Source organism: Physeter macrocephalus, chromosome 13 (genome assembly GCF_002837175.3).
Source record: "Physeter macrocephalus isolate SW-GA chromosome 13, ASM283717v5, whole genome shotgun sequence".
NCBI classification, from domain to species: Eukaryota; Metazoa; Chordata; class Mammalia; order Artiodactyla; family Physeteridae; genus Physeter; species Physeter macrocephalus.
Window position 1 is genome coordinate 78,363,504 of NC_041226.1, and position 23,132 is coordinate 78,386,635.

Sequence of the window (23,132 nt, forward strand, 5' to 3'; positions counted from 1 at the left end):
ACGTAGGGTGGATAGCTAGTGGGAAGCAGACGCATAGCACAGGGAGATCAGCTCGGTGCTTTGTGACCACCTAGAGGGGTGGGATGGGGAGGGGGGGTGGGATGGGGAGGGGGGAGGGAGACGCAAGAGGGAAGAGATATGGGAACATACGTATATGTGTAACTGATTCACTTTGTTGTAAAGCAGAAACTAACACACCATTGTAAAGCAATTGTACGCCAATAAAGATGTTAAAATAATAATAATAATACCTATAAAGTAAAAAAAAATAATAAAAATAAAAACTAGGACCGCATGCTGAAGGTGGGGAGTCCCCGAAAAATGCTGAGAAAAACAGTGTGAGAGTTTGGGAAGACCGGGCCAAGCAGGCGCAATTAGGAGACTATCGATTCCAGGAATTGAGACATAAGTAGTTGAGGCTTTATGGCGAGAACTTAATTGAGAGGAAGAGGACAGAAACTTTAGAGATGTTTAGGATGTGAAATGATCAATACACGTTGGTGGGCCTGTCTTTAGAGACGTCCAGGTTTCCAGGTGAGGAGGTGGAAAGACAGTAGATCCCACATAGGAGTATTAGGAGGGGGTGTGGGACTTGAGGTGTGCATGGGAGATCCACACTGGCTGTCCAGGAGGCCAGGGGGAGTATTGGTGTGAAGTTCAGGAAAGTGGTTACTGTGTCTCACATACACACAATTTTAACATCAGTTTATAAGGGATCCTTACAGCCTTGCGGGTTTTGAGACGGCTCAGGGAGAAATTCCAGGAGGGGCAAGAAGCCAGTGCTGGAAAGCACATGTATTGATGAGAAGGATGGAGGGCATGAAGTGTATAAAGGAGGCTAAGCTGTGGAACAGCTGAGGGGCAGCCTCGAAGAATGGCAAGGAGACTATTTAAAGGAGGAAGGAGCCAGTGGTTTCATATGCCACAGAAAGGACAAGTTATATGAAAACAGAAAGGGTCGCAGGGGGAAAAAGCCCTGAAATGCATCCATTGGATTTGATAGTAGAGAATTTGTTAGCTATCTTGACATATGAGGTTTCGATAAAATGATGGGCACAAAAGTGGAAACTGGATTGCAGAGGTTGGAGAGTATATTGGGATGAGGAAGAGAACTGGATTTGATTATTGTTCTAATGCTAACACACCCCTTGCTAATTCTCAGTTACCACATCACATTGTGGTAAAACAACTTTCAAAAGGGGAAAATCATGACTGTCCTACAAATGGGTTATGAACGCCTATCAAAGATTTTATTCAGTTCCTCAGGTAAAGAGGAGACTAATAAGGTGCTAAAACCAGATCCTATTTACAAGTGAAGAATTTATTTACAGAGATTATATTCTCTAGGGGCAAAATTTATTCACCCCGCCATGACGAACATCCTTTGTGTTGCTTTGGACAAAAACGACCTGCATGTCGTCAGTTTCTATAGTTTAAGTTCTATCACAGCAGAGCTGCAAAATAGCTGAGTTAAAAGCAATCAAAGATTATACCTCCGTAGAATTCGGTAACCCCCAAGGGTCCACTGGACAATGCCCAGCATTCTTTTGAGAGGACATGCAAAGGCAAGACCGTATCTTGTTCACCATTTTCCCCAGTGTCCAGCGAAGTGTTGTACACACATTAATCTTAATGGTAATTATCAAGAGAAGTGATAGAAAAGCTAGAGATGATTAGAACCAGAACTTTTAAGTGTGTGCAGTGCCAAAGGTGTATAGTATGTTACTGGACATGAAGAGACAGAGCATTTTGCATATTATTAATTCCTCTAGGGTTCTAGTCAGCCCTAACTTTAATCATGCCTTCTCTGAATTAAGACTTTCATTAGAGGCATCAGTACCTAATGGTGAGTGATATACTTAAATTTCCAAGATAGCTCAAATAGCATGCATCTTACATCACTTGGACTTATCCAGCCAATATTTTCAAATAGTAATAATAAGTAATCGATATTTAATATGACAATTATGTGCACATCTTATTTTCCCTCAAAATATGTGTGTACTGGGTTCTAATTCAGAAATGTTAGTTACCCTTCACTACTTGTTATATCATTCAAGAGTAACATTATCTGGATTTAAAGTGTCTCATTAAAAGAGAAAAAAAATAGACGTTAAATTGTTCCTCTTGATCCTATGTTCTTAAAAATGTTCATTCCTTGCATTTCTTGGCTCAAGATGACAACTCAGTTAACTGACATTAGAATTTACTGCTGCTAATTTTCCATGACTCACCACAATACAAATGTCAATTTTGTCTTTTTTTTTAGTTTCTCTCTTTCTTTTTTTAATTTTCATATAATTTTTTTAACATCTTTATTGGAGTATAATTGCTTTACAATGGTGTGTTAGTTTCTGCTGTATAACAAAGTGAATCAGCTGTACGTATACATATATCCCCATATCCCCTCCCTCTTGAGTCTCCCTCCCACCCTCCCTATCCCACCCCTCTAGGTGGTCACAAAGCACCGAGCCGATCTCCCTGTGCTATGCGTCTGCTTCCCACTAGCTATCTGTTTTACACTTGGGCGTGTATGTATGTCCATGCCACTCTCTCACTTTGTCACAGCTTACCCTTCCCCCTCCCCGTGTCCTCAAGTCCATGCTCTAGTAGGTCTGTGTTTTATTCCCATCCTACCCCTAGGCTCTTCATGACATTTCATATAATTTTTAAAGTTTACTTTCCATTTGCAGTTATTACAAAATACTGGCAATATTCCCAGTGCTGTGCAATACATCCTTGAGCCTGTCTTATACCCAACAGTTTGTACCTCCCCTTTCCCCGTGCCTACATTGCCCCTCCCCCCACTGGTAAGAGTTTGTTCTCTATATCTGTGAATTTGCTTCCTTTTTGTTACATTCAGTAGTTTGTTGTATTTTTTAGATTCCACATGCAAGTGATATCATATGGTATTTGTCTTCCTCCGGCTAACATTTTACTCAGCACAATGCTTTCCAAATCCATCCATGTTACTGCAAATGGCAAAATTTCATTCTTTCTTGTGACTTGGTAATATTCCACTGGGTATGTGTACCACATCTTCTTTCTCCATGCAGCTATCAGTGGACACTAGGGTTGCTTCCATGTCTTTGCAATTGTAAACAGTGCTGCTCCGAACATCGGGGTGCATGTGTCTTTTCCAATTAATGGTTTTGTGTTTTTTGGATATGTACCCAGGAGTGGAACGGCTGGGTCATATGGTAGTTCTGTTTTCAGTTTTCTGAGAAACTTCCATACTGTTTTCCATAGTGGCTGCACCAATTTACATTCCCACCAACAGTGCACAAGGGTTTCCTTTCCTCCGCATCCTTACCAACATTTGTTACTTGTAGACTTTTTGCTGCTAGCGATTCTGACAGATGTGAGGTGATACCTCCTTGCGGTTTTGATTTGCATTTCCCTGTTGATTAGCAATGTTGAGCATCTTTTCATGTGCCTGTTGTCCATCTGCATTTCCTCTTTGGAAAAATGTACGTATTAGATGACGGTATTTTAAAATTAATGCTTTTTGTGTGTTATTTACATACAATGGAATATATTGTTCAGCCTTAAAAATGAAGGAAGTTCTGCCATTTGTGAGAACATGGAGGAACCTGGAGGACATGATGCTAAGTGAAATAAGCCAGACACAAAAAGACAAATACTGTATGATCTCACTTATATGTGGCTCTAAAATAGTCAAAATCATAGCAACAGGGAGTGGAAGGGTGGTTTCCAGGGGGTGGGGGGGGGAGGGGAAAGCAAGGAGGTGATGGTCAAAGAGTACAGAGTTTCAGTTCTGCAAGATGAGTAAGTCCTAGAGGTCCGCTGTACAGCATTGTGTCTAGAGTTATCAGTACTGTATTGTTATATATTAAGAATTTGCTAAGAGGGTAAATCTTATGTAAGTGTTCTTATCACAGATAAATAAGTAAATAAATAAAAATAAAGAAGGCAGAAGGAAACTTTTGGAGGTGGTAGTTATGTTTATGGCACTGATAGTGGTGATGGTTTCACAGAGGTACAGTTATTTCCAAACTCATCCAGTTGAATGCATTAAATATGGACACACCTCAATAAAGCATTTTTAAAACTAATGAATACTTTCCAAAATTAACAAACATTATTGGGTTCAGATACTGAACCCCAACTCTTCATTCAGCTCTCGTCGCACATTTTCAAAAGTAGACATTCAAAAGAAAATTTAATCACTGTGCAAATCGGGAGATCTAGTTTCAGTGCCAGGCTGTTCCCTCAGAGATCATAATAATTTCATTCTTCTTCATGATCTGCTATCCAATTATAATAACAATGATATTCAGGATAGCAGGTTCCTATGGTTGTAAGTAACTCAATTCAATATCTGAAATCGACATAAACGTATTGAAATCATAAAATAACTGGCATTAGCCACCAATCTTCATAAAATTTTTTAGCCATTTACCTGGAGAAGGAGTGTCTTCTGTGTTTAGTAGGGAGAGAAAACACTGGAACAACAAATATTTCCAACAAATACATCAACCTGCCTTGGTTTCCTGTTCCTACTCAAAGATAGGAGGTCAGACTAACCTCAGTGGGTATTTGGTTAGGGAGCAAATTGCTTTAGGAACAGGATAATTTTACTGAAACCACAAAGCTTAGAGAGGGCTCTCATTTAGGCTTAAACAACAAATGAACAGCTGTTCTTTTCAGTTTAAGGAAACAAGCTGTTCTTGTACCTGATAAATACAGGCTATGGCTCAGCCAGTAAATTCTGCAAAGTGTGGAGGGGGAAGGATGGAGCACATTAGCTTCAACGTCCTCACCGACTGCGCTAAGCATTCTCTTGGGCATGTGTAACGGGATCTGAAAACAGCAGCATTGGGTCCTTCTCCTGCAACCGTTAGTTCAGCTATCAGTTCGCAGATTCAGTCCCCCAAGAGGGCCCAGCTTTAAATGTCCCCACAGTAGATGGCCCTGCAGTGCCGTGCATGCAGGGATGGGATTTCTGTGTGCAAAAATATCCTCCGGCCCTATTAGAAGCAAGTACAACCCTGGCCGGGAAACAGGTTACCTGCTGCAAAGGCTGCTCAGGAAATGGAACTCTGTGTATATTTCACACCAGGACACTTTTAATTGAGTGTTTCACTTCCATCCATTTACTGAATAATTCGAATGTTCTTCCGTTGTACAATTAAAATGAAATGGTGGGCCGGGCTTGAAGTAAGAGAATTTGAGAGCATTGTCATGTAAATTCTAGGCAGATGCTCTGAATTCATTTTTTATCTGCAGAGCTAATCCCAGAAGCCAAGGTAGAATTTCGCATTCTTTTTTACTATTCAACTCCCATATTGTCTGGGATGAGAGCCTCCGGCTTAATTACATGAAGTGCCTGAAAGAACGCCACACAATTAAGGCCGCATCTCCGGACAGTCTGCTTGGGCACGGGCTCCGGAGTGAGATGCTTCCGAGGAAGTGACCATGGCGTAAGTGGATTCGTTTTGGTTGTGGTCCTCGGTACCCACCGCCTTCACCGTGCCGGCCGCTCACAGGCTGCAGCCGGTTGGCACATTAGCCGTCATAGCCAAGGGAAACAGCACTCCTTCGGTAGAACTCACACAAAATCATCCCGGGGGTTTTCAGATGAAGGCTAAAAGGGCTTCTCCAGGGCCTCTCAGCTGGCCCAGGAAGTAGGGTCCAGGATTCCCCTCACTCTTGTGTATTATCTCCTTTCTCTTGCGTCTGCATCTCCACCAGCAGCGATGTAAAAGCCGGGCACTGAGTTTGAATTTTGGATGCTGTGTTTTAGAGTCGTAACAGAGAAATGCCTAATAAATGTGGCTGTGATGACATTAAATAACAGCATAATCATGTCATTAAAATAACAGTAACAAAAGCAACACCCCCCAGCATAATGAGGGAGGAAGAGAAGGAGAGAGAGAAGGGGAATATCATCTTGACATAGGAGGCTTGGAATTTAAGGCAGTAGCCTGGAACCTTGCTCTTTACGTTTCCTGTTTTATTAATAGTCCTCATGTATACATTAATCTGTATGATGGTTACCTTCATCCTTTCAGGCTCAAAAACAAAAGGGGCAAGTATCTGTTTTTGTCCCATCTCTTGTACACATTTAGTAGGAGCCATATTTGACTCAGAATTCTATAGCCTGGACTAAGAACCTAGCTTTGCTGTAGACTAACTTTCTGCAGTTATCATGTCATCTCTGTAAATGTCGTTCTGCGGTTGCTGTGAGAATTCAGAGATGATATGGACTGACCGATCATCCTACCTGGAATCTTTAGGCACTGGATAACTCTTCCTTGGTGTTTCTCCCTTCCTTCCATCTCTCTCTCCCCACCTTGCTTCTCCCCTGACCCATTTTGAACTCCAGAGAATTGCGTGTAGAAGTTAGGGATGACCCTCACCAAGCTAGTCACCCAGCCTCGGACAGAACCGTCATGTGGGCGTGCAGCTCTGGGGTGACGTCAGTGGGGCAGCCCTTCCACCACTACCGCCCACCGCCAACCCGGCAACTCTTCCCGAGGACTCTGCTCCTAGGGGGCTCTTGAACCAGGAAACCCATGGGAATGTGAAGAGCCACAGTGCCTTTGAATGGCGTAACCATTTTCTAAAGATGACAGCAGCCTATCCACCACCCTTTGGAAAGAGAAGAGAGCTGAGTCTTGCCCAGTGACATGAGCAGTAGGTCTGGAGTTGTCATAGTAACGATGGAAAGACTTTCCCCCTCACTAGAGTCACATGTAGATCCTGAGGGGCTTCATGGTGGTCCCAACAGATGTAAAAGGAAACTCAAGACCAAATTCCACTTCTGAACAGTCCAGGAGACCCCAAGGCCATGGCAAAAGACAGCTAACGTCCCCTTCCGGTTCTTCCTGTAAATATACAGGAAAAGGGGCTGCCTACTAAGGAGGGGATGTAGGTGAACCCACTGGAAACTGTATCAGGCTGACGAGGGCACAGCAGGGGCAGAGAAACGTTGGGGGGCAGAAGTGGCTTGGTAGGCTTGATGCAGAGGACCTGTGGGAAGTTGAGAGAAGACAGGCAGGAGCCTGTGCTAAAGACTCCCTGTGGTCCGCTGAGCAGCTCAGGCTTTGCTCTGCCACAGAGGAGATGGGCGTGGGGGTGGAGCAAAGCCCACCCATCCCAGGACCGCCAGCCCCGGGGGCTAACACCCAGACCAACCGACAACCTGGGATTTCTAAACCTCAAGACTCACGGAAGAAGACAAAGAATGGGTAACACTTAACACAATGGATGTTTGTGTGAGCCAGAGGATTTTGGACTTTTTCTCTTTGCTTTCGCATCCTTTTCTTTAAAAGGAAAAAAAAAAAGTGATCCTCTTTAGTTGAAAAGCACTTGTGCAAATCCTCTCTCTCTGTGTCTCATTCCTCCTTCCTGCCCTCCCCCCAACCTCCACGTTGAAATAGATTCTGTTTCTCTCTCAAGCCCACTTGTGCCCCTCCTTCTTCATACTTCTCACTCGTTTCATGACGTATGTCAGTCCCGTTGCTAGGCAGCTGTGATGCTTAACCCACCTCTCAGCATCCTGAATGCTGGAAATTAGCCCCAAATAGCTAGAAAATCACCCTTCCGCACCTGCACTGTGTTTACCGTGAGGGCAGGAATATGAAGAGCACAGTTTGTAGAAGGGGTAAAATGCATCCCCGTTTAACCATAGCCAGACGGCTACGTTCGTGCTACACGCCAGGGAGAGGAACCACACGGGGCCCTGTGGGAAGATTTCAAGGGAATGGTTAGAGAAGAAACTGTGTCCTCATCCTATCAGAACTAAACCTTAATGAGCGAGATAACCTGGAGGAAAACAGAAATACACAAAAATAAGCATGGATAGAACGTAGGACTCGTAGATTTCTACAAGTGTTGCCTATACGGTCTGACCTTTCTTCCTTGCCGCTGAAAAGCGAAACACCCCAAAACTTTGCTTGATTCTATTTCGTGCTCAAGCTATTGACCTTTTCTTTATTTATGCCATGAACCACGAGAGCCCAGTCCATGTGCTTCTCCACCATCTGCTAATGTCTTGATGCCGTAGGATTCTGGTTTCTTCTGGACATTGTCCCAAGTCCTCAATCACAAATCCAGCAGCCCCTTGTCAGTGCTGACATGCTTGCACCTCTCCACAAGGGTCAGTGCTGTGGACCCCATCTCACACTCTGCCTTTCCCGGGCTGCTCTGAAATCACACAAGCCCAGCCCCACCTGCCTCTCCCCACCTCCTCCTGCACCTGCCTTTACCTGCTTTCTCTCTCCATCCTTCCTCCGATGGAGAGCTGCCTCCATGCTCCATCTTCCTCTTTCTGTGGATTATCCAGGCCTTTCTCAGGTAGAAGGAGGTTAACGGGAATCCTCAAGCATTCTTTTGTTGTTCTCAAATAAGTAATTAAAATACGCCCTTAATAAGAGAAATGTCATCCGGTCTTGAAATAAGAAAACCACATCTTTCCGGAGATATCATTTTAACCAGAAAAAGACATGTGTAGTATTTGAGCATGTGCAGTGAAACCAGAACCCATCTTGGTGACCAGTGCATTTCTTGGCAGAGTATCTGGCTTGTAATAGGTGCTCAAAGAATATTTGCTGAATAGAATTCAATTTTAAGTGGTTTCGGAATTGAAACTGTCACGACAGAATTTTCTTTGAGAATGAAGTCAATATTCAGCAAACAGAAACAGTTTCAGAGAAATTGCATCTAAGTTTTTGGGTTTTTTTTTTTTTTAAAGCATTAGCTTAATATATATCCCTTGCATCTTTCTAAGGCAGTGATTCTACAATTTCATGAGAGTCAACTAAGAGTCACTACAATGTTTAACCAGACGTCTGCGTCACTGCATAAGCCCTTTTTTTTTTGTCTCTGGGACTATGAGGGATAGAATGTCAAGGTTCTCCTTGAAACTAGAAGGAACAACCACTTTTGAAAAGAGGAATATTTATTTCATCACTTTCCTTAGGTTCTATTGTACTTTACATTTCTTAATTGTTAGCTTTTTCTCTGCTACTTCAACTTCAATCTACCCATCTTAGAATACAGAGACCCCAAAATGAAAAGGACCAGTAATGTTGTTCTTTCATTTATAATTTTGTAAGGTGTGGTCATGTCTGTTATTCTTCTATTGTCGTCATATTCTTGATTCTGTGAGTGCATTGAGGAGAGGTTTCCTGAATCCTTGATGTAGAAAGAGCACTTAATGACGAGTGTGTGTGTTATAGAATTTTTCAGTAACTATGAGGGAACTTGCTGGGAAACCCCACTCTTATATACTGGCAACTTAGGATGTAGACTGGAGGAAGGGGAGGGTGATAGTCGTCAGAGACATGTTCACAAGAGGGGTGAGGCAAATGGAGCGTCTAACACAGTTATAGGTTTCAACTGTGTTACCCCGAGTAACAGAGAACCCTGAGTATTCAGAACCGTCGTGGAAAGAGAACCAGTTTCCCACATGGTAAGTACTGTCCTGTTCGGTCAGACAGAAGGTCGTGACAGAGAAGAGACTGACCCCCGGCTGAGGAACTGACAACCAGAGAGGCACTGGGTCTGGTTCGGGGGTGTTGGTGACATTGGTCCAGACCTCCTTTGGGAGTTTCACCTCCACTCCCCGTTTCTGGTTCTCCTGAGTTGCACTGACTGTTTCCTTCTGTTTATGCAGCATTGGCCCAGGGAAATAACTACTCTTCCCAGACTACTCCATCTCAGAAAATGTCAGCTTCATCCTCAGTCTCCTAGGTCAAGAAACGACATCATGCTCTCTTGCCTTCACACTTCCCTTCCCAGTGCACTGGGAAATCCTACTGGATCTGCCTCAAATAGGGACAGGGTTCAACCAATTCCTACCATTCCCGTTGCTTCCGTCAAGAAACGACGTCATGCTCTCTTCCCTTCACATCCACATCAGTGCACTGGGAAATCCTACTGGATCTGCCTCAAATAGGGACAGGGTTCCACCAATTCCTACCATTCCCGTTGCTTCCATCCTGGGCTGTGGGAAGAGCATCCAGAGGGTCTCCCCAGCCCCCAACGTTTCCCTCTGCCAGCTCTCAGCCTCACAGCTGTGACAATTCTTTAAATGTCAAGTGATGTGACTCATCTGCTCAAAGCCTTGCTCCCAGAACTCTCAGAGTCAAAGCCAAAGTCCTTGGCATCACCGGTGGGGTCTTCGTCCTCACCCTGTGTGGATACCTCCGTGGGTCCATCTCCTCCATCTTTCCTCCCCCTTTTCTGCTCCAGCCATGCCTGCTTCCTTGATTCCCTAAGCAGGTACCATCCCACCCCAGGCTTCCAGACCCCATGCCCTCAGTTTGGATCCCTTTTCCCCAGAGAGAGCTATGCCTCCTTCCTCACCAGCAGGTATCTGCTCACCCTGAAACCTTCCCTGCTTTATTCTTCTCCGTCTCTCTTGTCATATCTGACCTCCGTCCTCGTTTACATTTCTGTTCTCTCTCTCTCCATCATGGGATGTAAGGGGTCTAAGGATCTGTTTTGTTTCCTGCTGCATTCCCAGTGTCTATTTTGTGCTCAGTCAATATTGCTTGATTGATTGAATGAGCCCGAGCGAATGAGCCACAGGACCCAGGTTCTGGACGTGGAACTAGGCGCCAATCATACCCCTCATCCCAAACCAGGATGAGACAAGAGTGAGTCAGCTGGGAGAGTTAACGTTGACCTCTTAGAGTCGGCTGGTTTATCTGGGACGCAGGGCCGGTGTCAGCCTGAGGATAGGGAATCTTCAGTGGATGGAGGTGACCACCTCTTGGGCACCAGAGGCCAGGGGGGTGTGGGGAATGAGGGCAAAGAAGACCCTTCTCCAGTCACACCAGCACTCTCAGGACCATGTGCAGCTCCAGGCTCGGGCTGGTGGTTTCCATTTGGTCTGAAATGGAAGTTTCTATGAGATCATGTTCAGTGCAGTGATGGGCCCGTGACACCACCCAGAGATGACACTCACATTCCAGAAGACAAGATGTTTTTAATTACACTAAAATAGAGTACCTCACCCTGTCTAAGATGACGTTTTTGTCTTTTCGGTTGAAATGTCAGAATTATACCATTTTGGGTGTCAAAAGAACAATATAAAATGAGAAAAAAAGGCACCAAGTGTTAAGATTTTTTGTTCTGACTTGTTAATACTGTATTCAGATACTTGAATTATGTCAATTCACTTCTTGGTGATAATTAGCAAAGTTCCAGAATGAGACAGTTATAAAAGAATGAGAAGATAATTTGAGTGATTTCATTTCATTGTGTGACTCTGGGTAAGTGGTGGAAACGCGCTGATTTTCCTGAGTGTTTGAATGAGTCTGTATGTCATTATGAGTTTAGTTTACTGCTAAAGAAAAGCTCAGTCACCCAAAGGTCAGAGAACCAAGAGCTCTTATCTCTGCACGTCCCGTGTGCTGACGGTTACTGTGCGTTTCGCCGTTTGGGACTCCTATGCTCAACCTCGTCCCTTTTCACTCTGGAACCATCTGGGGCCGGGGCTGCTTCCTTCCCGCCTCGGCCGGAGCGATGGTGGTGGAGACGTTGCCTCCGGAGTCAGGCTACCCCAGGTTCAATCCCAGACCCTTTCACCATCTGTGTCAGGTCCCTAGGGCTGCCCTCACAAAGCACCACAAACCGGGGGGCTGCGACCAATGCAGATGTACTTCTCCCGGTTCTGGAGGCCAGAAGTCCAAAATCAGGGCATCACCCGGGCCCTGACCCCCTGAGACTCTGGGTGGACTCCTTCCTTGCCTCTCTGGGCTTCGGGTGGTGGCCCCGCGGTCCTTACAGCTGCGTCACCTCCCTCCGCACCTCCATCGTCACGTGGCGTCCTCCCTGTGTCTCTGTGTTTACGTGGCATTTTCTCTTCTTGTAAGGACACCAGTCCCGTGGGATTAAGGCCCACCCTACTGACCTCATCTTAACTGCATTACATCTTCAAAGACCCTATTCCCAAGTCAGGTGACGTTCACGTTTCTTTTGGGGAGACACCATTCAACATCATCTGTGTGAACTTGGGCGAGTGACTTAATTGCTGTGACCGTCAGCTTCTCAGCATCAGAAGGAGATTATCATCCAAGCCCCCTGCATCTTGGAGGAGCGTGCGAAGCGACTTATGAGAAGTCCCCTGCGCTCATTCGGTGCTCGAGAAGTGTCATTCCCCCTCCTCCACTCCCCCAGCCCAGCTTCTTCATTTATGCATACTTTCTACACGCATAGGCAATCGAGCAGACACCGTGGGATGTGCAGAGATGACCCCGAGCCCTGGGGAAGCTCGCACACTCGGAGGACAGATAAAAATTCAATTAATGTTTCTAACAGAACACAGAACTGGGTTCGCACACATGTGCGGTACCGAGAGAGGGGAAGATGACCCGCTCAGTGCTTTGCCAAAAGGGCCTCACGGCACATTTGCTGCAAAGCTGGAACCTGAATCTTGGTTTAGATCCTCAATGCAGTTTCTCTACTATTCAGACACATTGCACGGTTACGTCAGTTGTCACCTTTGAGCCACTTAAACATGATAACACATAAGCCCTGTTTGCCCACCGGCGCTCTGATGTCACGTACCAGCATTTGGGGGGATGCCCGTCACCTTCAGTCCCTCCACTGCTTCGCCTACGCTCTCCTCCCGGTTCCCAGCCTTCCACACACTGCTGGGTAAAACATCATATTCTTGCCTCTTATCAAAAAAAAAAAAAAAAAAACAATGAATACTTCCCTCATTCCTTCCATCACGCCTACGCTCTCCTCCCGGTTCCCAGCCTTCCACACACTGCTGGGTAAAACATCATATTCTTGCCTCTTATAAAAAAACAAAACAAAACAAAAAAAAAAACAACACTGACTACTTCCATCATCCATAGATCGTTTGAGACCATTCGGTGTGTGATCAAAATGATGAGCAAGATTTTTCAGAGCCGTGCCGCCAGCACTACAATGCATGTTCAGTCTCTGTTGCTTTGCTATTTTTACCCCCTCCTGTACCCTGAGTTGATACATGAGCGAAAATCTATGTGTGAGAACGGAGGGTCTTGCTGATGCAGCCGTATTTGTTTTGTCTGACTCGTGGCTGGCAGTATCATGACAATTCTCAATCCAGGACAAATAATGCGGTAAGTTTTCGGTGACAATGCTGAAAGGATTTTAGAGGGGAAATGAAAGTCTGCTGCGGAAAAAGTCACACAGGTGTATTTTCTCAGTATTTATGTTACACCCCAGACCCACGGCTCCTGCCGCGCTCCCCTGTCCAACCTCGCTTCTCTACTGCGCTTGCAGAAATAAAGAAGTGCGGTGGCCACCAGTGGGACACGTCCAGCCCTCTCAGTGCTCGGCTGGATGGGGGTGGTGAACCGGCTGTGTAGGCGACACACCGCCTTCCTGAGATGCCCTCAGGAAACCAAGGACTCATTTGAGAAGATGCCAAATTTGCTGCAACAAACTTTAGATGAAAAGCTGAGATAGTTTACAGAAGATAACGGAAAACGTAGGTGACTTAACGATCACCTTTGAGTTCCCAGAGCAGCCCAACGTGAGGCTCGTAAACACACCAGATGCGGTTAGATTTTTTCTCTCGTTTCTCCCGTCTCTCTCCCTCCCCCCTCCCTCCCCCTCCCCCTCTTCCTCTTCCCCCTCCTGCTTTCCCCCCTTTTCCTCCTCCTCCTCCTCCTAATGTGGTTCGGCTTACATGTCAGGCTAAATGCTGTTAAGTGCAAATGAAAATTTTACATAGATTTTTTTTTTAATGGGTCATATAATTTTGAAAGGCATTTTTTTTTTTAGAAACCCATAGGAAAACTTTATATGGTCATGAATTTCAGCCAAAGAGTGAAATTTAATTATTCTGAGGAACTTTCCAAAAATAAAATGTCCTTCTAGAAGATTTAAAATACTCAGTATCTACTCAATGGGAAGGAAGCTTCTCTACCTCTCACTTAAATAAAACTTTTGGGTGTTTCGATGTCCCTTTCTTATAGATACTAACTACCTCTAGATTCACTCTCAAACACTAACAAAGAATGTTGGGATACCTTAAAAGGTGTATTTTAAGAGTATTCTACAAATTTAAATGAGAACTAATAGATTCATATTCTTCCTCTTCGAAGTTTCTTTTGATAAACGGTTTGCCTCACTGATAATATTAAAGATACATTACAGGATTGAGAGATATATTTGGTTCCTTTTAAAATCATTTTCCTTGTAAAGGATAAGGGCTGTTTCCTAGTGGTCCAATGTGAAATGCACAATGGATGGAGATTTGGGGGCGCGTGGGATAAAGCAAGAATGGGAAAAGTTTTAGAAACAGGGTAACAAAGGCAACCCTGTTGAAGAAAATCCTTTGATGACCAATTCATTCATGGCTTTCCTGTCCCCACTGCTTTTTGCAGGTATAAGCCCTTGGCCGAGACCCTCCCGGAAGACAAGAGGATGCTGCCGGCCGAGGAGAGATGCCGGCTGGTGCTGCAGCAGTGCCCGTTACCAGGCTGGCAGGTGGGTGACCTACAAGCTCCTACCAGAGCAGTTAGGGTTTCCAGTAGGTGAGCCGAGTCCCCATGGGGAGCTGCCGCAGTCTCACGGGCAAAAACAAATTGCCGTGATGTGTTTGGCAAAGAGAGATGCTAAGTGTAGTCCCTGGAAACATATCAGTCCTTCTGATTCACCGGTTTCATCAGCAAACACAGGATGAAGGAAGCTCGGAGCCTCTGTTTACAGCGCGGGGGGAAGTCCGGAAGCCCCACTAAGTTTGCCCACATCCCAGACCCCAGTGCTGGTACCAGAGCTTTCTGGAGTGTCTAAAAAGGTAGCAGAAGTCAGAGGATCCAAAACGGGGGAGGGGATCGGAAGAGCCCTGCTGGAGGGATAGCCAGGCTTCCGGAAGGAGGAAGGGACAGAAGGCAGAAGGTCGGGGAGAAGCTCCCCAGAAACACAAGGGCACAGTTTGGATTTTGTTTAATCCCTGAAGCAGCTCAGAATGCCACCGCGTGACTAGGGTTAGGAAGAGAAAGAGGAATTTGAAAAGTAAAAGAACTGAGAAGGTAATGTTAGAGCAGTAACAGGAAACAGAACAGAGTCCACGACACCAGGAATTATTGCAAGTTCCTAGATATAAAACATCTGAAAGTGCATTGGTGGCAAAGAGCTTGGTGGCCAATAGCTTTGGCAAAACATAACCATTACTGGAAAGCAGACATAAATCTCATTTTTTAAAAATGAGAGGGAGATAGAGCATCTTCAAGTGAAAATGTATGATAGTTGATGAGGCCAGAAAAGAGTACTTTAGTGCAGAAATGACATGAAGAGAAGGTTCAGGATTGCTGATGTGTCTGAAAGTGGCCCCATGTGGGTAAGACAGGTATTGAATCCTGGATTGACACTAACACCCTTATCCGTCTATGATGAAGAACTAAGAACCTCGCATTTTAGCATCGATGAGTAACGTTTTCATCGTCTATGCCACCCAACCTCTTTCTTTATTATCCTTTCCCCTGTTCTTTCCTTTTTTTACCTAATAATGGAGTTAAGCTTTAAATAGCGGTCTGAAGGAGGACGCTCACACAGTCGGTAGTAGGCATGAACGCACATTTGTGCCAAAAGATTGGATAAAAAAAGGAGTCAGGAGGACTTGCTAACACAGAGTGATGTCAGCTAGCCCCGCTCCAGTCAGCGGCATAAGATGTGGCCTCACATCTTATGATGTGGGTTCAACAAGCCTGGAGGCGGTGAAGTTATTTCAACTGACTCATTGTCAGAACTTTTAAGCCAGTACCTGAACAGTAGTGTTTCCCGAATATAGAACACGAAGATTTTCTCGTTGCATTTTGTTCTTTAAAAAAACACAGATAAGAATAATTTACTTTATTAATGTTGAGAAAGAAGGTTGACTTGTCGAGACAAAGTGAGGGAATCTGGAAGAATTCTTCCACTGTGAGAGTGACTGGCAGGGACCCTAACACCTGAGCAGCCATCGCTCCTCCGAGACACCTGTGCAGAGTGTGAGGCCAGACATGAGGCGGCAGGGCGCTGGAGAGCAGCCCAGTGCAGCCTGGCCGCTGTGCCTCCGCCCGCGTGTGCTGGGACGCTTGACAGTGCAGCCGGGGACTGTATGACACTGAATCCCACATACACTGGGACTTTGAAAAAGTGCATCAGAATAAAAAATGCGGAAGAGTTCCCATTTCATTACACTAGTTTATTTTCCCTCACTCTTTATCTCCCCGAAGGAGGCCAAAAATACAAGACAAAGAAAAAAAAGAGATGCATTCATTTGCTGATCATGTTTGCTTATGCGTTCCCTGTTGACTAGTTAGGAAAGACAGCTTTCTCCAGCTTCTCTAAGATGTAACCTATGCTATAAGGCAAATCATTGACGTCACAGAAATAAAGCTTATTCATGTTTCACCCTTGTGCTAGTCAAACAGCAAATGAATTTTTTGAAAAAATTATTTATTTCTGACCTAGAAAGGCAGACCCCTCCGCTTCAGAAACAAAGCGTTTGTTCGAAATGCGTTGATAGTTACAGGCAGAGTTGTTACCACTGTCTTCTGGGAGGTTCACGAGGACAAGGATTAAATGGGGGCTGTTTGAAGCAACAGCAGGTCCTAACGGATGCTTCTTGTATGGGCAGCCTGATCCTCAAATTGCTGGGTCCAACGTGCGTTTCTGTGAAGCCACCCGTGTTCATCCTTTGGCTGTGAGTGGTTCGCGTGAGATTAATAGCTATTCTCCTCCAAGTTTTTTAGAAGCGATGCTAGAACATACAGGGGTTGGAGTCATCCTTTGCTGCGTGAATCTGCGTAGAGTGTTAGCTAGAAATTCAATTCTCTTAGCTAAAAATATGATCCTTTCATTGTGGCTCTGATGGGTCTTGGGGATCTTGTGAGGTTGCTTCCTTTCTCCCAGACATTGATAAGAGCCTGTGCAGGAAAGCCCCTGCATCATCAGTAGCGGGATTCTAGCCCCATTGTTCCTGTTCTTTTGCACGTGACAGCAATTCCATCAGTGGTGCTGAACACCGGCATTTCCTTCTGTTTCAGACGAGGAGAGACGTCTTCCCTTCAGTGTTGTGCGTTTGTTTACCGATCCATGTGTGCTGTTTATTGTTTGTATAGCCGTGGGTTTGGAGTCAGTACGTGAGGCACTGGAAATCCTGATAGTTCATGAGTAACGATTCCTCTCATCCTCGGAATTTGTTACAACTATTTATAGGGGTTTTTTGGTTTTGTTTGCTTTATTTGAGTTAAGCCCTGTAACAATTCCATGCAGAAGAAGGAAGGTAGGCAGTGAACAGGAATAACCTCATTTCAGACATGAGGAGGTCGTCTTAGAGAGAGGCATACTGATCAAAATACAAGGTGCGGCGAATATTTCGTTTCGGTGGGGAGGCCCCTTTGCTGGGACCAGACCCGGGTCTTCTGTGCCGTGTTCTTTCCACTGCACTCGCCTCGATCTGTATCTTTTGATGTAGGTACCGAAAGTCCCTTTCCTCAGACTACAGAACTTGAAAGGCATGGATTATGCATCCCGGCCTGAGCTTCGATCAGAGGCGCTGGTGGGTTCGTATGGGTCGGAGCAGATTGCTTCCTGTAGTTAGAGTCTTTTTTCTCTTTCTGATTCGCCCAGTAGATGGAGGGAAAACAAGCTGGCTGCGTCCCGTTGCTGGCGATTCTGATCGGAATGTTTCTTAGGCAACCCTCAGCCCACTGACCCTTCAGCAGCCAGGGCTTTTGGAGGCTAGGTCCTGACTGCATTTTGCAAAGAAAAGGAGGAGAACGAGAAAGGGAGAAAAGAAGGAATTGGACTCAAGGGAAGAAGTGTTTCTGACTCTGTCCAGTGTTTAATGTCAGCTCTAGTCGGAGAGCGGAGACCTAGAGGCTCCGGGCATCCGCAGGAAACAGCAGGTGTGGTGACGATTCTCAGGCCAGATACGAGTCTAGGGGACGCTCGCCTCGTGTTCACCCCTTGGGCAAAGGCAGGTGGAGAACAGCCCTGCTGCAGCACGCAGGTTGCCAGCTTTGCTCGCGACCAAGTCCCCACCTCCCTGTCCTCACTCCTGAGGTTGCCCACCTTCGACCAAGTTGCTGCCTGTCTGTCCTCCACCAGCAAGTAAGTGCATCCAAGGAGGCCGCGGCTGCCCGGTTTGCTGCTGTGTCTCCAGCACAGGTGACGGAAAGATGCAGGCAGACACTCTGTGCAGATTTGCAGGGCCAATAAATGAGTCTGTGTCAATAAGAAGCCACCAAACCTACGCTATAGTTTAGATACGAGTATACACAGACATATACGAATTTTTAAAACCTGGAACAATTCGCAAAAACCTAACAGTGCTAATATCTGGGGAATGGTTTTGGAGTGAGAATCAAATGGAATTTTTAGCTTGTATCTATGTTTAGAAGGTACATGTATCTATGCATTACTCCTGTAATTACAAATGCTTTTAAAATTTGTAGCCACGCCCTAAGTACAATCTAAGTGGAATATTGTGTAGAGTCAACTGAATTATTTTAAGCTTTTATGAAAAAAAACGGTAAATCGCACTGACCGTGCTTTCCCTAAAGCATTTTTGTTTCCAAATAATAATTACCCTATCGCATAGTTTACACCACCGGCCCTTTCTTCTCAAAGGCATCTTCGCAGGATTCGAACTGGTCCCCACAGGTTTGGGCGGACTCACTCAGCCCATTATTCCCTTTACATACTCAGCATCAATGCTTTAACAGAAGGGGGTTTTAATTTGACGAGAAGTGAAGAAAAATCAGGAGGTAGTGATGGCTGGAAAAGCATTCCTGTTTGGTGATGGTTTCTTGTTCATGTTGATGAAATGACATATTTTAAAAACATGCTGGACGAATCAGAGCTTTATCCTTATTTCAAGGCAGAATTGAAGTTGCTCAAAAAGAAATAGAAGGTTCCTGAAATGATTTGAGTGGACTCTACATGACTGCCTTCCAGGACTGTATTCTGTCTCACCAGAGGTATTTTTCTTTATGAAACAAAGAGTCAGTGGAGTACTTCGTTTGTGGTGAAAAAAAAATCTACACAGTTTGAAAACAAGTTAAATTAAGCTGCTAGTTATTAACCTTCTACTATTTGGTGTTTTTTAAATTATTCAGGTATTTCATTTATTTGACTGTATACATTTTTAATTCAGTCCCACTTTAAAAGGTAACTTTAAAAATAATCCCTCCGGACGGTGTACATTTAATCAAACACTTTCTGCCCTGATTTCCCCCAGCCATAGACCAGCGACCGGCAGGCACTTTGGCTCACGTGAAACATGCGTGTTTTGCCATGTTATGTCATTTATATAAAGGGAAAACTTTTGAAACTAATTCTAAGTGGAAAAATAAATGGTATCATCTGATTTTCACACATTTTATATGAATCAACTGGTTAGAGGATGCTTTCTTCTGTGTAGTTATTTGAATGCTATATTCATTTTAAAGCCATCTGGAGGGTGACGAAGAGAGAAACAAATCTGTTAGAGCCCGTTCACGGGTGCCAGGGGTGCCGTGCAGCCCCCAGCACTGGTAGGGCCCAGGGGGAGCCGGGCTGGGGGATGGCTGACCCCCACTCAGCAAGGCTTTCACAGGGATAGGTTGCACTGTCGTTCCAGACTTTTCTAGAACTTTGGGGTGAGAGGAGCTTTGCGGACGAGCAGAGTGTCCTGTGTGACACCTGTTGCAGGACAGCGTGGAAGGAGAACTTTCGATGATAACCTGAGGGGGGCTTCACGTTTCCTCTAAGGCCGTACGTATGGGGGGTCAGACACGGGAAGGCTGCCGGTGACTCGCTCAAGATGGTACAGACAGGAAGCAAGAAACGCAACTAGAACTTTAACTTGACCTCAACTACCCACCTGATATGATTCTTACTCCTTGTGTGCCTGAGAGAGAAAGGAAGAGAGACTCTGAAGGAAGTAACAAAGGGCAGACTCCACATTCAGTGAAATATACGTTTCCTGTTTGTGCTTCTTCACTAAGGGAAACAATTACAGGACTCCCCTGGAGCTACCATTGCAGGGGGCACGGGTTCGATCCCTGGTCAGGGAACTAAGATCCCACAGGCCAAGTGGCGTGGCCAGAAACATAAATTAATTAATTAAAAAACAATTACAATAATTATTTTCTTCATCATCATCCTCTAACGTAATTTTCATTCCTTACGTCTTCTCATGTAAGGCATGGCCTAGATTCCGCTGCGTGTCTCTCTAAAATATACGGCCTTGGAAGGATTCACTCGGACAGTACCAAGAATTGCAAGATTAACGTAACATTAAATAAAACCATTGGATGAAGGAGTGATTATTTCATTGATCCGAAATAGCCCAGTAGAGAAAAGATAATAAAAGTAAGAGCAAGAAACCGTTAAAACTGTTAAACTTTCTTTACATCTTTGAAGACAGGACCATTGTATAAGGGCCCTTGGCTCTTATTAGGACAATAAATTAATGGTTTATAGCCTTTGTTTTATTACTCGAGGGGCACTTCATAAACCAACCGTGAGTTCAAGCTAGAAAATAGCCTATAAAATTACTCTTTCTCTCATATTCCTCCTCTTTCTCTGGCATTCTTAATGTAGAAAATAATAAAAATTAGGGATCTAAGAGTATCTCTTGGTACTATGTGCATTGTGACTGGGAAGTACTATATATATGCACGTATATGTGTGTCCTTTATTCTCGTGTACTAAACACGTACGTATACACATATATATGAATATAATTTTGTTATAGTGTTCAGTCTTTATAAGAAACTTGAAAATTAGAGAAGAAAATATAGATCACCCACAACTGAACTACCTAAAGATAATTACTCCAAACTCTTGGTGTGTATTCACTCAGTATTTAAAAATAACATTACAGATGTTTGATTCTTGGACAGTGTGTCTCCCTTTTCACTCTGAACTTCATTGAGGACAAATATTACATCTCTTTTTTTCTTATATATTTTCACACACACACACACGTGTGTGTGTGTGTGTGTGTGTGTTTCACGATCACGTCTCCTGGGGTCTGGGTCATAGTAGACAACCAGTGTTTGTTAACTGAATGAACGAACGAACCTCCTACCTATTATCACGTTTCTTTTGGAAATGAAAGTATCCACAATCGAGTCTGGCTGATACGTGTGATAGTTTCTTTTTTAAAGTCATTTTCTCTTTTCCCTCTCAGCCTCATTAAGCAAAAGGCTTAGTGTAATATCTGGCGCTCAACCATTGCTAAGTGAGAACAGGGTGTGCCTACGGCTAATGCAATTTTCAGGTCTTAGGAATCAATCTACTCTCTTCTAACTCCAGGTCAACAAGCCGTACTGAGAGTCGTTTGAGTCCTGAAATTACACAGGCAGTTGTGATGCGATGTTAAGGAGGAATGGCCTGTCCCCCTCACAGGGGTCTTACAGTCTAGTCTGGGGGGGGTGGGGATGGGAGGGTGTACCATGAGCAGTAAACGAATAAATAATTACAGGTTAGGGTCCTGTAACTCCTCACTGGTAGGGAACCAAGGTGGACACTGTGATGGCGAATCCCAGGGTCCCTAGCTCAGGTGGGCGGGGCTCCTAACGGGCATGTCCACAGCCACCACGTTCAGGCTGAGACCTGAGGGCTGGAAAGGAGCCAGTCACGTGATGGGGCAGGAAGCAGGGTGGGGCGGGAGCCCTGTGTGCTGTCCGGAGGGGAGGGCCGCCCAAGAGAAGAAAGCTTATGGGAGCAGGACGGTGGAGCCCCGAACACCCACCGGTGACAAGGGGAGAGACCACACTGTGGGGCAGCGTTTCTCAGCCGTTGTTGTTTCACTGTCGCTCCCCTCCGCGGAAAAAAATGAATGAGAGAATAGGACTGGGGGACAAAATCTTAGCTGCTACGATGGTTTGTGGCCCTTCAAGGATCAATCTTCCTGGACAAGCTTGGCTCTTGACAACTACTGAAAGAATGGTGGTCCTGCCTCCGGCTGATCCGAGTCCATCTCTTCTGCATCAGTCTGGTCTTCCCCACTCCAGATTGATGTAGTCATCCAATAAGCCCTTATTAAGCATCTGTTGTATGCCACCAATCTCGTCATAGCTAAGGGGGGGTTTGCCCATCAGAAGCCAATGTCACCCTCTGAGGCAGAATCCACCTTGCTGAGAATGGAGGCTTAGAGGGGCGCAGGGGGACTTGTATGAGCGAAGCACAGTGTTCTACTTCAAGTTCAACGTGAAGCCATTGATGAGCTTTAAGGAAGGTGTTAACATGATCTGATTTAGGCTTTAAACATGAAAAAACATATCATCGGAAAGAAGGATTAGAGCTGGGAAGCCAGGCAGTGGACTTAAGGTCGTAAGCTGCATGAGACAGAGCAGAGGTAGACGGACAGAGAGGGTAGCTGAGGCAGAGAAGGGACGGAACCTCACAGGGACCTTCGATCAACAGTCTTATCGCATTTAACTGACTCAAAGTGTGAACTCTCATTTAAAACCGGCACATTAGTTTAGGTCAGGAGTATGCTCAAGCTCTTATGTGCAGGTGTGAATTTACTGCACAAAATATGTGTGGCGCTCCAAAAGATGGAAAAGACCATACGATATTGCTTATATGTGGAATCTAAAAAGAAAAAAAAATGGTACAAATGAACTTATTTACAAAACAGAGATAGAGTCACAGATGTAGAAAACAAACTTATGGTTACCGGGGGGGAAAGGGAGGGGGAGGGATAAATTGGGATATTGGGATTGACATATACACACTACTATATAGAAAATAGATAACTAATAAGGACCTACTGTAGAGCACAGGGAACTCTACTCAATACTCTGTGATGGCCTATATGGGAAAAGAATCTAAAAAAAAAGAGTGGATATACTTATATGTATAACTGATTCACTTTGCTATACACCTGAAACTAACGCAGCACTGTAAATCAACTCTACTCCCATAAAAATTATAAAAAAAGATGGAAAGGACCTGGTGCTATCAGAGTTGAAAGCAGAAGACAGATCACAAAAATAAACATAGATGAATCTCGAAGCAAACATGGACACACCACAGGACATTAGGAAAGCTAGGTAATTTTTAAAAAATCTAAAACTCTAAAAGTACTCTTAAAGAAGATGATCAGGATGAAGGGCTATGAGGATTCATGTTTTTAGAAGTAAAGCAAACATCCAAGTACATAAATGGCGGTA

The 23,132-nt window shown here is 44.7% G+C and overlaps 1 protein-coding gene across 1 annotated transcript in view; it reads left to right on the forward strand.

The window, feature by feature from the left end:
• The window catches only part of MYO16 (myosin XVI), a 432,588-nt gene that overhangs the window by 325,288 nt on the left and 84,168 nt on the right, over positions 1-23,132 (forward strand). Inside the window, exon 28 of the mRNA XM_024123222.3 lies at positions 14,361-14,463. Within this exon, the coding sequence (XP_023978990.2) occupies positions 14,361-14,463 (103 nt within the window). The remainder of the gene's footprint in view (positions 1-14,360; positions 14,464-23,132) is intronic.